This window comes from Raphanus sativus, chromosome 4 (assembly GCF_000801105.2).
Source record: "Raphanus sativus cultivar WK10039 chromosome 4, ASM80110v3, whole genome shotgun sequence".
Lineage (NCBI taxonomy): Eukaryota > Viridiplantae > Streptophyta > Magnoliopsida > Brassicales > Brassicaceae > Raphanus > Raphanus sativus.
This window is the reverse complement of record NC_079514.1, coordinates 49,176,602-49,193,628: the sequence shown is the minus strand read 5'-3', so window position 1 is coordinate 49,193,628 and position 17,027 is coordinate 49,176,602. Positions and strand designations below refer to the sequence as shown.

At 39.7% G+C, this 17,027-nt stretch overlaps 4 protein-coding genes and 1 pseudogene across 4 annotated transcripts; 1 reads left to right on the top strand and 4 right to left on the bottom strand.

The window, feature by feature from the left end:
• Nucleotides 1–581: 581 nt before the first annotated feature.
• Nucleotides 582–1,223, bottom strand: LOC130511420 (B3 domain-containing protein At1g05920-like). Its single transcript, XM_057008401.1, has one exon. It carries the CDS (start codon nucleotides 1,221–1,223, stop codon nucleotides 582–584), a length of 642 nt encoding a protein of 213 aa, XP_056864381.1.
• A 499-nt stretch (nucleotides 1,224–1,722) lies between these two features.
• LOC130494274 (ATPase family AAA domain-containing protein At1g05910-like) lies at nucleotides 1,723–7,660 on the bottom strand (annotated as a pseudogene).
• A 355-nt stretch (nucleotides 7,661–8,015) lies between these two features.
• On the bottom strand, nucleotides 8,016–12,718 carry LOC130494273 (probable E3 ubiquitin-protein ligase ARI5). The gene is made up of 15 exons (XM_018634216.2): nucleotides 12,280–12,718; nucleotides 11,742–11,866; nucleotides 11,534–11,639; nucleotides 11,349–11,439; nucleotides 11,070–11,242; nucleotides 10,730–10,834; nucleotides 10,553–10,641; nucleotides 10,340–10,447; nucleotides 10,108–10,198; nucleotides 9,923–10,012; nucleotides 9,411–9,458; nucleotides 9,126–9,197; nucleotides 8,940–9,033; nucleotides 8,728–8,854; nucleotides 8,016–8,544 (listed from the first exon to the last, which is right to left on the bottom strand). Exons 1-15 carry the CDS (start codon nucleotides 12,451–12,453, stop codon nucleotides 8,355–8,357), a joined length of 1,683 nt encoding a protein of 560 aa, XP_018489718.2. The 5' UTR covers nucleotides 12,454–12,718; the 3' UTR covers nucleotides 8,016–8,354.
• Nucleotides 12,719–13,124: 406 nt separating this feature from the next.
• LOC130510809 (1-aminocyclopropane-1-carboxylate oxidase homolog 1-like) lies at nucleotides 13,125–15,000 on the top strand. Its single transcript, XM_057007476.1, has 3 exons — nucleotides 13,125–13,828; nucleotides 14,088–14,412; nucleotides 14,490–15,000. The coding sequence occupies exons 1-3, from the start codon at nucleotides 13,305–13,307 to the stop codon at nucleotides 14,739–14,741; spliced, it is 1,101 nt and encodes a 366-aa protein (XP_056863456.1). The 5' UTR covers nucleotides 13,125–13,304; the 3' UTR covers nucleotides 14,742–15,000.
• A 45-nt stretch (nucleotides 15,001–15,045) lies between these two features.
• On the bottom strand, nucleotides 15,046–16,738 carry LOC130510810 (probable E3 ubiquitin-protein ligase ARI12). Its single transcript, XM_057007477.1, has 10 exons — nucleotides 16,643–16,738; nucleotides 16,482–16,565; nucleotides 16,265–16,375; nucleotides 16,097–16,169; nucleotides 15,897–15,983; nucleotides 15,761–15,808; nucleotides 15,611–15,682; nucleotides 15,421–15,520; nucleotides 15,227–15,353; nucleotides 15,046–15,133 (listed from the first exon to the last, which is right to left on the bottom strand). The coding sequence occupies exons 1-10, from the start codon at nucleotides 16,711–16,713 to the stop codon at nucleotides 15,103–15,105; spliced, it is 804 nt and encodes a 267-aa protein (XP_056863457.1). The 5' UTR covers nucleotides 16,714–16,738; the 3' UTR covers nucleotides 15,046–15,102.
• Nucleotides 16,739–17,027: the final 289 nt, after the last annotated feature.

Sequence of the window (17,027 nt, the reverse complement as noted above, 5' to 3'; positions counted from 1 at the left end):
TGGTGTTAAATCAATGGAGCAACTAAAGTAGACCAAACAAGAACTCAAACTCATGTCAAAACTGTTAAGATCATACGATTGTAAAGATCTGGAAAAGAAAAAATAGAAGGGACATGTTATTAATTATAATCATAGTTAAACCCTAAGTTTGTAAGTTACACTTCCAAAAAGTTACTAGACCAAAAACTATAGAATCACCTGAAGTTAGATGGTTATGCAAAAGTAGATAATGATTCTGAATGATAGAGATTCAAGAGGAACTCAAGATCCTCTTGGAACGTGTTTGAACATTTTACTAGATTGGAGTTTCTGAGAATTAGATTTAAATGTCGTGTGGTTCAAGCAACAATGCAAAGTAATATAGTTTTGAATCAAAAGTATACAATTTCATATAAACAAAGAGTATATGGTGACAATCTCCATCGTCAAAACAGGAAAGAAAGGTATTAAGGTTTGTGTTTCTACCAGCTTTGAAAGAGAGACCCAACAAGACTATATATGATCCCAGTTTTGTAACATAAACCCTAGTATGTAATATGTTACAAACTCTATCGTACCCTAAAAACACTCCCTTTCTTACTCTAAGAAGTCAATGGAGTCACCTTCAAGTCAAGAGCAAAGAAGAGGAACCCATTGAGCCTGAAAAACCAGAGACTGACGTTGTCCTCTTCTTTCAACCCATTAGCCTCAACGACGCCACTCCAATCACCACTCAACAGAAAATTCTGGAGGACTTTCCCTGAATCACACGTACGAACCCATTTCTTCAAGACCACGTTCCACCGTTTAGTCCTTTGATCAACGAGAAACGCAGGCAAACCCATCCTCCCATCGTTATCAACGCCTTCGTCTCCGAGAATCCTCCCCTCGTCAGACGTCAAGAAGTCGTTTCTCTGTAGGGTCTGGGAAGGGATAGAGAGACGGTTTAGGTCTGGATCCACGTCGTTGAGGTCAAGAGGCTTCCCTGCGATGAGGATGGGATCGTCGGCTATGTTCATGTCTTTCTTCAAGCGGCGGATCCATTTGGGAGGCGTGGTGGTGTAGAGAACAGGTCGTTTCTTTATGGGGAGTATTGAGGAGGAGACATGAGGTGGAGAGAGTGTTTTCTTGGAGGGTACTCGAAGGGATCTTTTTCTTTTGGGGAAGAGATGGAAGATTCTCCTCATGCTCTTTTCTTTTTCCTCGTCTTTGACAGTCTTGGAGAATCCTGGAAGGTTCCACATTATATCCTTATACAAGCTCATCTCTTCTTCTAAGCTGTGTTGATTCAGAGAAGTTAGGCTCCGTCGAGGTGAAGAGAACAAGAACTGGATGAGTGAGAGAGAGAGAGATGGTGAGAAAGGAACGGAACTATCTTGCCGATTAATATAAGACGCGAGGCAAATTCAGAGTTGTTCTCTCTTGAATCTTTAAAATCGTCCAAAAAGTCGTTTTTATATTCCCGCGAAAACTCATCCCAACGGTCATAACAGAAACTCAAGTTGAGGAGTGAGAGAGTGAGCGTGTTTCATATATAATTGGTCTGTTTGTGTTAATGTATGATAAATATTCCTTGTAATGCAAGATATAAGCATAGGCCTCAGATTAATCGATAAATCCTTCTTTTTGTTCGCTTTTAAACTTGTTTTAGATATTAAGGTGCTAACTTCTTCAACTTTACAAGAAGATCCTACTGATTAGCTTCTACCTTTTTTGTTCTTTGCAACTTTTTTGCCAGTCAAATTAAAAAAGAAAAATCCAGGTTTAGAAAAGTTAGAAAAAAAAAACTATTTGTTCCTGTCATTCTTTTTCTTAAGATTTCTAACCGATATAAGAAAAAAAGTTTTAAGCCTCAGAAATTCGCTTGAAGCTGAGCGAATTCCGATAAAAATCTCAAAATCGAATGCTTAGGGCTTTGATCATCATCACCATCACCAGGCCCTTTGTCCAGAGACTCAAGTACACCCTTCATGACTCGAGTGTAGAGCCTCTCCATCTGCGGAATGCTGTAGTTCTCAGTACGCTCCATCAGCATTCCCTTTACAGATTCTATCTCGCTTCTTGAGACGTCTTCGTCTGACTTCACAGAATCTTGGGAACAATCACCACTCGCTTCTTCTTCTTCTTCTTCTTCTTCTTCTTCCCACAAGCTTCGTCATCCTCTTTTCTAGGCGGATCTTCTGCTGAACAAGGCGGCGGCGCTGATGAGTTTGATTTGGCTGCTGCTTCCAGAGGTGTCATTTCTACGTCTGAATCTTGGTGTTCTGGTTTCTCTGCAGCTGAATCTGTTAACACAAACAAGTATTGCCAAGTCACATTAGCAACTAGTAGTTTTGATTGTAAAACAAGAACCATATAAGCGTTTGCAGTGGCATTACTTACCTGTACAGGCAGCATCAGCTGTTTTCTTAGGCTTCTTAAGACCTTCATGTTCTCGTTCTATATTAACCTCTGGCTGCACATTTCGAAGCCGGGCACTTGCTCTAGTAACAGTCCCCATCTGCACTACAGGAGCTAGACCAAGGATAGATCCACTCAGATCATCTGGTATCTGTGCAGGACCACCTTCAGCTGCGATCTTATCACAATATGTTAGCAGTGCTGGGTCCATCTGCGAAAGCATCCCATGCACCTGAAAACATAAAGATATATTCATGGCTTCAGAGAAAAGCTCCGTGGGAATGATAGGCCATGGAAAGCTATAAACGCATTCAAAAGAGACTAGTAAACATACTACATCCCGAAGCTCATAGGCTCTACTGACAATTCTCGCTCCAGCGTAATCATCTCCATTGTAAGCCTGGATGAATGAGATCAACATTTTGTAAATAAGACCACATTCTCTAGATTGTAAAGGTTTTATAGCCATGTAAAAAGGAGAGATGTGTTGTAGTAAAACAGGAGTCCACCTTGGCATTTCTCACAATGAGATCAACATCTTGCAAGAACGGTGAACATGTGAGGTACTGCCCAGCATCGACACGCTGCAGCAGAGTTGCCGTATCCATTGGATTTTGAATTATTGTGCGATAGTCTGGAACATCCTCATCAGTAACTGGGAAGTGGAATGCGCTGAATCTTTTATCATATAGTATCCTGCATAGCAAACGTATACTACAAGTTATATAATATAAAAGTAACGAGACAACTGTTATCACATAAGCATATAGATTTAAATAGAACATTTGAAACGTGCACGGTAGGCCATCAATCACTAGAAGATTATCGTCGAGCAGACAATTTTAATGGAGGTTTATATAGAGTCAAGGCCATTACACATTTACCTATTGCAAACGTCTCTGAGACACATACGCAAACGTCGAAGGGCATGCTGCTCTGCTTCCACCTTGGCTTTTATTTCTGCGGGTTTTGGACCAGTAGGTTCTTTTGGAAGCTTTGGAAGTTCTGGAAGGGGTGGTCCATCAGGTTTGCCATTTAAGCCTGAAATGACTGAGAGAGCAGCTTCAATCAAACGGTCAAAGAACAAGGACCTGTCTTCGCCTGATGGTTTGTCCACAGTATAGCTGAAAGCAAAGGTACATATTCTAAGAAACGGAGTAATAAACCACAAGGATGGAATTTATACATGTACAACCATAAAAGTATACTAAGTTGGCGTATAAAACAATAAAAAGGCAATGCTAATTCTCATAATTTGTCAAATCTTGTACATAAGTTCATAACTTTATATGATCATTACATCCCTAGTGTTAAAGCTGCTTAATGTGGTCAACATCAGACAAACCAAAAACATCAACAGCTTCAATCAAACATCAACAGCTTCATATATTAACTCAAGACAAACATGCACATACAACCGAAATGCATGCTTTGACACTGAAGGGATGACTAGCTCTCAGAACAAGCTCATACATTATCATATTATACTGAGAGGCTAGTAAACAAAAGTGTTGACTCATGACCAAACACCAAAGAAAGTTACCTACCAGCTTTTCTAGAAAACAAAAGAAAAGCCAGTAATAAAACTGTACAATGTCTAATAGCAAGTAGAGCATAAACTTACACAGATCGATTGTCAAATACAGACTGCTCTTCAATGTCAGATAATTCACCATAAGATGTAGCAAGTAATAATATGGGCAGGTTTGATGGTAGTTCTTCTAACAAAGTCAGAAATACAGCCCTTAGCTGTTCATGCGCCTGCGGTCATCAGTATCAAGATTCAATTAGACTTTCCTGCTACAACCAATATAACAAGCTGATATATTGTATTAAGCAAACATGCAAACATCATCTCCCAAAGTAACCGCAGCAAAATGAGTTTAGTTAGAAAGAAACACACTTACATTTTCCCACCAATTATTGAACATCGGTATGTAAAGTATTGAAGGTGTTGTTCTCCTAGCTTCGCTAAATATATGTACTAACGCCTCCTCCGGGGTCTTGGCACCAGGATCCGAAAGAAGAGATGGAAGTCCCAGAGAATGAATAGGAAATTTTTCTAGCTCGTGCAAGATAGCAGGTCCAAGATGATCCTGTTAAGCTAACAAGTAAGTTAATTCAGTTCAAAATAATAAAGCCTTCTGAAAATAGTCACACGAAACTACAAGCAATTACCAGTCCAACTCCTTCACCACCAAGCAGCAGGAGTCGAGGACGATAAAAGAGAGGAATTGCGGATCCAAATGAAAGCATTGACAGCTTGGTCAACTCTGATGACATGGCTGACGAGGGAAAAATATCTGATATTAATCTCATGGATCCAAGGAGGTGTCGATGTAAACATGGCAATACAACAGGAGAGAGTGGTCTTGACTGCACAACAGACCCTCTATGGGCAGCAGGTGTAATAGCTGACATTGCCTCGACAAAGTGGCTCTTGTTAACCTTAACCAACCCAACATCTATGGCAAATTTATCATCACTGGTATAAACTTGTGGATATTTCTCACGAAAAGCACGAATGGCAGCTTCAGTGCACAAAGCTTTCAGATCAGCACCACAATACCCTACACAACTAGCTGCTAGTTCCTCTTTCAGCTCACGACTAGGAGGATTTTTCCATTTACGAGTGTGGATATCCAATATCTCGGCTCGTGCTTCGCAGCCTGGTAAAGAAAAATTGAACTCTCGGTCGAATCTGCCAGGCCGGCGTAATGCTCCATCAATTGCATCTACCCTGTTTGTCGCTCCAATGAGAACAACTTGACCACGAGAATCAAGGCCATCCATCAGCGCCAGCAATGTTGAAACAATCGAATTATGTATTTGTTCCTGCTTGCTAGATCTTACAGGAGCAAGACCATCAATTTCATCAAAAAAGATTATCGAAGGCTGATTTCGCTGAGCCTCCTCAAAGAGTAGCTTTAGTTGTCTCTCAGCCTCGCCAACCCACTTGCTAAGGACATCAGCACCCTTTCGCATATAAAAGCTAACTTTCTGTCCAGCTTTTGAAGCAGCACATGCCAATGCTCGAGCAATCAGTGTTTTACCAGTCCCTGGAGGACCACACAGCAGCACACCTCTGGGAGGAGTAATGTTGTAACTTGCAAAGAACTCTGGGTACAGCAACGGAAAGAAAACCATTTCCTTCAAATCATTAATGTATTCGGACAGCCCACCAATGTCGTCAAAATTAATATTGTCATTGATCTGCAGTGGCTGAATATCTGCACCTCCTTTAGAGCTTGGCCCAGCAGTCTGAACCCCGGAAGTTAATGCAGTTAAACCATCGCTTTGGTGACCCCAACCAGAAGCTCCAACATTCAACCCCAATGAACTTGATCCGTACGTGTCCAAACCCCCAAATAGCCAAGGTGGTCCAGATCTGTTTCCACCTCGAGCCCAGGGAATTGCAGGGCCCTGATCCAGCTCATCAACAAGAAGAGAATCATCAGAATCATCTGTTCTTGTAAAGCGATGGCGCTTGTGAAGCCTAGACCCACCTCTCCTAACATCCCTTCCAACCCTGGTGCCCATGCCTTGATGCAACACTCTCCGGGGAGATCTAGGCTGTTGTTGCTTGTTAATTTCTTCTGTAGGCATCCTACGCACTTCGGCGCGGTTTCGCAGATCATATCTCTTCCTTCCCTCCTGTTCTTCATCACCATCTTCATCATCATCGCCATCTTCTTCCTCATCTTCTCCATCTCCCTCGTCTTCAGCCTCAACCTCATCTTCACCATCATCAGCATCATGATCATCTAGTTCATTTCCATTCTCGGTTTCTTCTGGGCCATCTTTCTCTTCTGACGAATCTTGATTGGCGCCAGATTCTGTTTTCAGTCGTTTATTAGCAATTATCTTTGAACGACGAGGACGAAGACCTTCACGTCGTGGTGCTGATTCAGTTTCCATGGCCTTTCTACTTTTTGAAGATGAGAAATTTCGATGAACTCCATTACTGCCTCTACTCCTTAAAGTTCGATATGCGGGACTCTGTAAAAGATCAGAAACTTATTCTTAAAAGGCATGACACATAAAGTAGCTGAAATTCATATTCAAGAGGAAAATATCCTGACCATCATATCTTCATCCTCCGCTCCAGAACTGTCAGTATAGTCTTCAAGATTTACAGAAAGTCTTCTCTTCCTAGTGGAACGACGGAGGTCGGGTGCAATTGGCTGTAGGTGATTAGCAATGTTATCAACATTATGGTTTCATCAGAGACCAAGATGCAATACAGGTCACTAATAGGACAACAGCCACCACTATCGTCGGACTAAAATGATCATTTCTCCAAAGTGAACCTTCATAGCGGCGTAAATAATCATAGAAACTGGCATCTACTTAAAACCAGGGGACGCAGAAATGCTCTTAATTAGTAGTAAACTCAACAACAGTAACTCCTCTTTCCACTCATTCACATAAACAGACTAAACATCACCCAGTGGTACTTTCAGATGAGAAAAAAAAATTTTACCGTAGCGTTGGATGCCCGTGCTGGCTTGTTCCCTTTATGGAGCATCTTAGCGATCTGAGAAGCAGCGGTTCTCGTCTTGGTGTTTTTTCTTTTCCTGTTATGATGTAAGTTGGGGGAGTAGTAATAGTAAGAGCGGCCATACAATTTGGGTCTCCTCCTAAGCCTATCGCTGCTTCTAACCGGCTTAGTATCCAACCCATCTCCTTGACTCTTCGGATGCATAGGGGAAAAACGCTACCTCTGATGACTACTACCTACTTCCATATACTACAAAAAAACTTAAAGATTCACATATCACATCTCAGCAACATAGCCAATATAACGGATCAAAAAAACTGTAGATTTCAAACACTCAAACTAGAGAATAAGTAGAAAAGCAACATAGCCACTCCCTTTCTTGATAGTCTAAACTCTTAATAGACATGCATTCACCCAAGAAGGGACGCCTCTAAAACAAAGAAAATTTCTAACCAAACCCTAGAAACTGGAGCCGGACGTGCTCAGCTCAAGTAAATCTACGGTTTCTGTACGCAACGGAGAAGAGATTACTCCTTACGTTCAGCTATTTATCCGATTGCATTAGCTATACAACTCAGAGGAGCCAATCAATAAACAAACGGAGATAATGCAAAAATCGAGCAAGGCGTAACAGATTTTGATGATAAACTTAGAGACGCGAGAACCTGAAGATTTGGAGAGAGGTGAGAAAGATTCGAAAGCGTTCAGTGGGAGACTGCAGGATTTGCAGGTCCGTCTCTTCTTTGCTCTTCCTTCTAAGCGTTTTTTTTTTTTCTCTCTTCTTTTTTTTTTTGGTTTCCGGCTGCTGCTTTAATAAATTTTTGTTTACTTCACTCCCTGTTTGGACGTCAGGATATCTCTATTCCTGTCTCTCCCTAGCTAGTAATAGTGGATATTCTCCTTACAAGTTTGGATTATTTTGAAATAACTCCCTCAATATTATCTTATATTACCTTAATTTTAAAATTAGATTAATATGACGATTAACAATTCTTACAAACACCCAAGGTTTAGTTACATTTCAGTCATACTAACAGTTATTTATTGTAGAAAAATATTATTATTATATATGACCCACCAACCCACAAAAAATAGTAGATTTTGAACTTTCTTGAGTTGCTTTTGAAGAGACTAATACAAAGGAGATGGTAACATTTCTTCTTGACATGGAGAAACTTCAGACAAAAGAGACTCCATTTGGTGTTCATAGACGTTGCATTAGTAGAGCAAGACAAATCAAAAAGTCAAAGTAACCATGTGAATATTCTATTATACTATACAAATATTACAAACTCTTATCCGGCATAAGACAGAGAAAGACACTTCACTTGTGCGTGCAATTGTGTGCCTCAGTAGACCTTTCTCCAGTTTTGCTCAATTAACTCTTTAAAAGGTCTTTCTTTTTTTACTTCCAAGTCAATAGATTCCTTAATGAGGCAGAGCGATTGTAATCTGAAACCTGAGGAGAGAGATCTCAGTTTCCATCAGAGTTTCTGCCGGACCCGGCATTTTTGGAGCTTCCTTTACCCTTCACAACGCCTCCTTTTGTCTTGCTAGATTTAGAGCTTGTTGATTTGCTGCTAGCCCCTTGCGTACTAGTATCCACATCAGCAAGTCCATTCTCCAGAGCTTTCACCAGATTTTCAAAGTAGGTTTTCGTTATGCTGTTTGTATACAATAAAACAAGTCATTGCGGTGTTAGCATTTTATATCGTTCTTCAGCTATTTCAGTATCTGACTACAGATGCAACAACTGATCTGAATATTACTCAATCCTAATTCAGACACAGAGTTTATCTTGTACCAAACAGCCGAGTAGATTAAAAGAAGGAAAAACAATATTTCACCTGGTCAAACCAGTTAGCTTTGTCCGGAAATGATTGAAGTCATCGGAAGGGCCTTCAGCAGTTAGAAAATCCTCCAGTTCCTTCTCTACGCATTTGTGGAGCCTCTCCAAACCTGACTCAGCTTCCCCTGATCAATAACCAACAAGAGAAACTTTAATCGCTCACCGACACAACAAACTAAGCTTTTCCAGCCAGATGAGGAGGATTCTGACCTTGCAAATACTCGAAAAATTGTTTCTTATCGTGATCAGGTAGATAGTACCCATATGCATATGTCCATTTCAGTACCCGTCTGCATTCAATTATCTGTAAAGGTATAATAATGGGGGGAGGAACATTCAGAGAGATGTTTGTAAAATAAAATCTCATTAGTTATTTAAATATTTTAGCTTGCTAACCTGAAGCCACGCCTCTGTGATGAACTTCAGCTGAGATTCCGGAGTGCACTGTATGTCGCTAAGCTTCTCGAGCTAGAAAAACAAGGAGGAAAAGTTTGACAACAGAATGTGAGAAAATGCCATTAACAATACAGTCCCTATCTAGAGTCTGGACACAATTTGGCGTTGCAAATAATAGCAAAGGAAACACTGTTTGCTCAAATCATTCTCCACTCCAAAGAAGCTTAACTATCAGATCAACAAGGAGATAAAAAAATAAACAATAACATTAACAACAGTTCTTACCTTTTCCAATCGAGTTTTCTCCAGATCCTCCAAAGCTTTTTGCCTCGACTGCCAAAGCAGACAAAGAAAAAAAAGGGTAAAGTACATATGATGGGAAGACGAGAAACCTCTTAACATTGGGGTAGTAGAACATAATGTCTTGTAAGTGTTGCAGCCAAGTAAGAAACACAACTCTACAGTTATCTTTGTTTATAAGATGTAAACAGCCTATAAACACATTAGTTGGTTTCGACTTATATAAAGATACTCACATGATTCACATATTCGATGCTCACAAGCCATGAAAAGAAAATGGAAAATCAAGTTAGCTCCAACATGCTGCAATTTTTTTTTATCATGCCAAGCTCATTATAATGCTATTTTTCCCGTACTTCCAAACATCAGTACTGATTTGCTCACAACTGGGAAGTCAGGATATCTCATGATTCTCTATCTTATGCAAGAACCTAAATTAGAGTGTCTCGAACACTTTAAGCGTTCAAGGCCAGTTAGTATCAAAAAATTGTACATACCGTCTGATTGCTTGCCCAGCGTTCATAATAATGAGTGTATCTCTCGAGCGAATTTTTTGCCATCTCTCTCCTCTTTTCAGCCTCATCATACTAAAACAAACCAATTCAACAAAAAAAAAAACTAAAAACCATCACTGACTTGCAGAAAATGCAACGGATTATCAAAGAAGTAGAAGAGGACTTACTAGTCCTTCTTGCTTAGCCGACTCATACCGATTGCAGGCATAAAAACCACCAGTTCTTTCCCCGTGAGCTGTCCATGCATTAAGGCAAAGCCTAAAGATTCATTACATATAAAGACTACATTCATTAGCACTTCTTGCATTTCCATCACAAGATTAAAACCATAAGGCATCGGATAGTAACAGCTAACAACCAAACTCAGACATCTTCAGAGATGGGGGGATAAAGCATTACCAACAAAACTCATATTTACAAGGAGGTGTGCATGTCATGTGCATGCATCCATGATTCTTTTCAATTGGCCGCTTACATTTGGGGCAAGGCTTTGAATTTGCAAGTATCCTGGGTAAGAGGAGGTGCAAAACTGGTTAGCAACTAGTATAATGAGATTGGAAGATGCAAGAGAAATGAACAGAAGATTGGTGAAGCATGAACACGGAATAATACCAGTTCATATTTTCAGATTCAGCGCTGTTCTTACGTATCCATTGTGCTACTGTGTGACAATCCACAGGACGGTGAGCCTCTTCAGTGCACTGGAAATTTCATATATATTTATTTATTACAGGCTCAGAGATAAACCAAAGTGATTAACTTAGTCGGTTACGACACCAAAGAACTAACATTCCAGCAAAAGCTCCGTGAACACAAGCAGGAAACATCATAATTGCTAGTCCCGGCAGCAAACTCAATTGCATGCTCGCACCCTGGGGCAGGACACCATTTCATCTGAAGCAGAAAAAAAAAACAAATGAGAGAGGGAAATCAAGACAAGACAAGCGCCATAATCATAGGGAGGAAAGAGCACCATAGTTTGCTTAAATCAACGTTGAAGAAAAGTTGTGGTTATCTAGATTTTTCATATAAGAATAGATCTGGCAGCCAATCCATACAAAGATTAAGAATAGACTATCAACACCAGTTCACAATTTCAATAGCCACTTTACAACATTGGAGGCCTTACCTTTCTGTTGTCTTCAACATATGACCTAAGGAAATATTTATAGTACTTGTCTTTGTCTTCCCTGGAAGCGAATTTTTCAAACATATCTTGACCAACAGCAGCAGGACAAGAAGGCTCGGGACACTTTAGCATCAAGCATCCTGGGCCATCATTGATGGTTGTACTGATATAACCTATATAATTGTAGAGAGTATACAAGTAAAGGTATAAGAAGAAAAAAATAAAAATAAAAATAAATGTTGTAGCAGAAAGCATCTACAAGCGGGAAACATGACATACCAGTCCAGCAGGTTGAGCAGAAAGGATGACCACAAGAAAGAGATACAATTTCTTCAGGAAGAAATGATTCAAAGCATATTCCACATGTAATCTAAAAAAACATCAAAAAATGCGTCAGTGAAACGACAGTGAACTAACAACAACAAATTCAAGAGTCTGACAAAAAATCAAAAGGAATTAATTACTTCTCCGCAGTCAGGGGTTGAAACAAGAGGTCTCTCCAATATGCCAACAGCTTTCCGAACTCCCTCCTCATCCGCAAACCATTCATCATGTACTTTACTTACACTCCTAAAATGACAAATCTCTCGGGGATTAGAGAAAGGGGGCGCATCAATATAGGGAAACAGAGAGAGAGATTGGTAACACAGAAAATGTTAAAAACGAAATTACCAGTGATAGTGAAGAAGCAAAATGCTGGCTTCGGCCTCGGTTATGGAGAGGACCATGGAAACTCTTCCAATGTCATCCATCTGAAGTCTGCGGATATCTTCTTCCTTGAGAACAACATAATTTATCTGGAAGCATGCATCATTCCAACAAAAAAATGAGTCGATGATCACAGTGAAATAAGAGCAGATGTGAAATAAACAGATAGAAAAAAAAAAACAATCAGCCGTATAAAGAAAACTAAATTTCACCTGATCTACCTATCCATCACTTATAAGACTAGGCATTGCATAACAAAAGTCTTAACAACAAAAAGAACTAAGCTGCTAAAAAAAAACACTAAAGTAAGCTCAAAACGGCAAACAAGTTCCAAACTTTAACAGCCATTTAATACTATCAAATGAAGTAATCAACAAAGAGCCATAGACTAACTATCCTAAATAGACACACTCTTCCAACATTAGTCGTCAATTGCAAAAGCAAGTACTATAAGTAGTAACAAGTTCTAAATCTATGCAAAGCTGTAAACAAAGCCACACACCTGAGAACGATGGGAGGCGATCAAGAGGGAATCATCCACGTCTTCCTCAACGAACCCGTAATCGGTCTCATCACCATCACTTTCGTTGTAATCATCATCATCACCACCGCTGTAAAAATCATCCTCTCCCGATCCCATATCGTGGGCACCCAGCATGTCATCATCTGAATCCATGATCGATAAATTAAATTCCTTTCTACTCTCCCTAAAGGCTTGAGCTTTAGAGGGAATCAGACAAAACCCCTCTCACTCAGAAAAGAGGTTCCTGAGAATCTCGCAAAAGGAGGAAGTAAACAACTTTGTATAAGTTTGATCGAGAGAGATTCCGAATCGCTGGTGGCTTCAGGATTCAGAAACCGAGTAGATGTGATAACGAAACGTTTTAATCATATAAAAAGCAAGTGGAAAACATGACAAAACCTCCTCCTCTCCCGACAACAACATACATCTCACTAAAGATGAAGACTTTTGACTTTCTCGGTTTTTGAGTTATTTTAAATGTTTTTTTTTTCTTTTCTAGTTGAGCCCAAAAGATCCGTGTTGTGGGCTTCAAAGAGTGTGTGTGTGTTGTTCGTATAAACACCAAGTTGGAAGTGAGAGTATCAAACTCTTCCACGTTTCCTCTCTATAACAACTGGTCCTTTCTCAAACATAAATGCATTCACAATGATTTTGAATAAGATCTTTCCCTTTGATACTACCAGAACACCCTCCAGAAGAAGACAGTGAGTACTATTAGAGCAACTCCAATGAGAATTTCTCTATCCAAATTTCTAAAAATACATATATATATATTATATATATTACAGAAAAATATGTATGTATATATAATATCTTTATTTTTCGATCTATTTTTATTTTATTATTTTCAGATTTTGTTTTGAAATTTCCTGATTTTTTCTAAATAATTTCAGACGTGAATCATGTTTTAAAATCTGGTTTGGTACTTGACTCTAAACACAAGTTATTAAGAAGCAACTTGTTCTCCAAACCTTATCTTGCATAAACGAGAAAAAAAAACAACAATGGAGTCTACGACCACTGTTGCATTGGATCGTTCAACTCAGCTAAAAGCCTTCGACGAGACCAAGACCGGCGTGAAAGGCCTCGTCGAGGCCGGAGTCTCCGAGATTCCCGCCATCTTCCGTGCACCTCCCGCTACTATAACAAGCCCAAAACCACCTTCATCATCGCAGTTCACCATCCCAACAATCGATCTCCAAGGAGGCAGCAGCACGCACTCTACCACCTCGCGGCGGAACCTGGTGGAGAAGATAGGAGACGCGGCTGAGAGACGGGGCTTCTTCCAGGTGATCAATCACGGTATCTCGCTAGATGTGATGGAGAGGATGAAAGAAGGGGTTCGTGAGTTTCACGAGCAAGACCCGGAAGTGAGGAAAGGGTTCTACTCTCGAGATCCGAGTAGCAATGTGGTTTACAGTAGCAACTTCGATCTGTATAGCTCGCCGGCTGCTAACTGGAGAGATACGCTAGGTTGTTACACTGCTCCAGATCCTCCTAGACCGGAGGACTTGCCAGCGTCTTGCGGGTATGATTCGAACTTTGTTATAATCAAATATAACAATCAAATAGTAGACAATAATAGATAGATCAATAACAATATTCATTTTTAGACTTTTGAACAAAAAAAGAATTGAATTAGGAGCTATGGTTTTCATAAAGGAAGGAGATTAAGATCATACTAGCTTACTAAGCATATGTCGGAATCTCTATATTCATTACAAGAACTCAACAAATGAATAAAATGTGTCTTTAATGTTTTTTTTTTTGGTGGGAGATTTTGTTAGGGAGGTTATGATTGAATATTCAGAGGAAGTGATGAAAGTGGGTAAATTGCTCTTTGAGCTTCTATCAGAAGCTCTAGGGTTAAACACTAATCACCTCAAGGACATGGACTGCACCAAATCATTACTGCTACTCGGCCATTATTACCCTCCCTGTCCTCAACCAGATCTGACTCTTGGCTTAACCAAACACTCAGACAACTCTTTTCTCACGGTTCTTCTTCTAGACGACCACATCGGAGGGCTACAAGTTCTCCATGACCAATACTGGGTTGATGTTCCTCCTGTACCTGGAGCTCTTGTCGTCAACGTTGGAGACCTTCTCCAGGTTAACTAACTAACTAACCTACCCTTTAATTTGTAGCTTGGATCAATGTTTTTAAATCTTATTGGGTATTTGTGCAGCTTATTACCAACGGCAAGTTCATAAGCGTGGAGCATCGTGTTTTGGCGAATGGAGCTGGACCGCGTATCTCAGTGGGCTGCTTCTTCAGTTCGCATCTGATGGCGAATCCTAGAGTTTATGGACCTATCAAAGAGCTTTTGTCTGAACAAAACCCTCCAATATATAGAGACACCACCATCACAGAGTATTCAAAGTTCTACAGATCCAAAGGATTCGATGGTACCTCTGGATTACTATACCTCAAGATCTAAGGAATATGCACGTTTATGTTTTAATAAGGCTTCAATGCCTTTTGCTCAAAAGGAGGTATAAACACGAAGTAAGTAAAAGTATAAAACTCTTCTACGTTTTCTGTCTACAACAACTGGGTCCTTGTGTGTCTTGTATGAATAGCGAAGGAAGATTATAGATAGATACAAAACGAAACAGAGTTCATATCAGACATGAGAAATCCAATGATTTCCTATATAATTAGTACTTTAAACATTAAAATAAATTTATTCGCAATGATTTAAATGTTACAAGATCGTTTCCCTTAGATGTGTAACTCCAAATCCTCAACAAACTGGCCTTGATTAGGGACAACATTACTTAAGCCATCTTCAAGATCTCTTACAAGAAGCTCGTAGTAATTCGCGTTATTCTGTTGTGTGACAAAAAAAAACGAAATATCTCAAGATTAGGGTTTAGGTGTTAGGATTGCTTGAGAAGCAAGAAAGAAGGATATAGTAAAAACCTAGTCCAGTCACTTAAATCGCTGCGGAATTTATTAAAATTCTCCGAAGGTCCATCTGAGTCAAGCAACGCATTCAGTTCATCCTCTGCATAGTTGTACAGCTTTCGCAGAGGAATCTCTGCTTTGTCTGATCAACAACATTGCATTGTTAGTTTAGTCTTTACTAGCTAGTGAATGTCTTCAAAGTTACGAACCTTGCTTGAGCTTCAAGAAAGCTTGCTTTTCGACCTGGTCCTCTCTTAGGTAATACGCATAAGCATAACTCCATTTCAAGACCCTTCTAGATTCCATGATCTGTATTTTATGTATGCATGTCACTTCAATTACGTGGAGACCATAACACAGAATGCAAAGATGTCTGTCACTGGTTTTAGTTTTGCTAACCTGAGACCAAGCTTCCGCGATGAACTGAAGCTGCTGTACCGTTGCTAACTGTTTGTTACTTAAGCCCGGAATCTGGCAAACAAGGAAAAGATATATTGATTCAACTGTAATTTACAGAGACTGAAACAGAACAGCATAGATCTCTCTTACAATATCAGTGTGTAGTTGCTGGAGTTTTGCTTTTGCTAGTTGCATCAACTGTACCAAAAACATAGTCAAGAGATGTCAATACAATTTCTTAAATGAATATTGGATACAGAGTTCATTGAAAAGTTTATAATATTACCGATTCATTATTCGTCCAATTTTGGTGACAATCTCTGTATCTATCTGCAGCAGATTCTGCCGTATTCCCCAAAACAGTCTCTTCATACTACAAATCATCAGCAAAAAGTATATACAACATGGAGAGGTCAAGCAGACAAATTGGTTAATAATACGCAAACCATAAAACTTTTCAAGAATCATATGGCAAGTTTCCGAGACCTCATCATGGATACAAGTGTATAAATCTAAGCCATTTTCTCCACCATGTTCAGTCCATACACCACGGCAGCGCCTGCGGAGGAAATTTCACCAAAAACTAAAGTGTAAAACCACAAAGACATGAACTAATGGAGCAAACAGAGATGACATATTGTGAAATTAAATTACCAACAGAAGTCATAGCTACAAGGTGGTAAGCATTTCATCTTCAGTGACCAATCTTGATTTTCTATAATCCTTAGCTCACACCTAGGACAAGGCACCGTGTTCTGTCGTACCCTGAACTCATAATCCAAAAGTAAACATTTAAAAGATTCAAGGTGTTACAAAAAAAAAGATTCAAGGTTTATATAATATGGGAAATAGATTTAGTATTTTGTTTTACCAGTTGGGGTCTTGGTAATCAGAACTGTTCATTGCTAACCAGTTTGCAGCTGATTCACAGTCCACAGGGCTGTGAGTGTCCTTGCTGCACTGAAGAGAATTTTCAATACACAGTAAAATAGAAACTGGAACAAAGAGAGTTCAAGTCCAAAAGATGCTCACATTCCAACAGAAACTAAGCAAGCAGAGACATAAGACATCAAAGTTTCCAGAACCAGGAGTAAGATGTACATCGCAGCTACGCCCCTGGGCAGAGCAACATTTTCATCTAAAATGCCAAACAAGAAATAAGCTAAATCAAACCCTTTAAGCAGCACTTTGACTTTCTATATGACTAATCTAAGGTTTTGTGTGTTATGACTTTCTGTACCACTTTGCTGCCATCAACGTAAGATCTAAAGAGATATCGATCGTACTTAGTCTTTCCTTTCTCTGAAGCAAATCTCTCGATCATGTCTCTACCAACCGAAGCTGGACATACCGTTATGGACATTGTTAATGTCCAGTACCAGTCAACATCTGGAATCTCATTGATGCTATTGTTGAT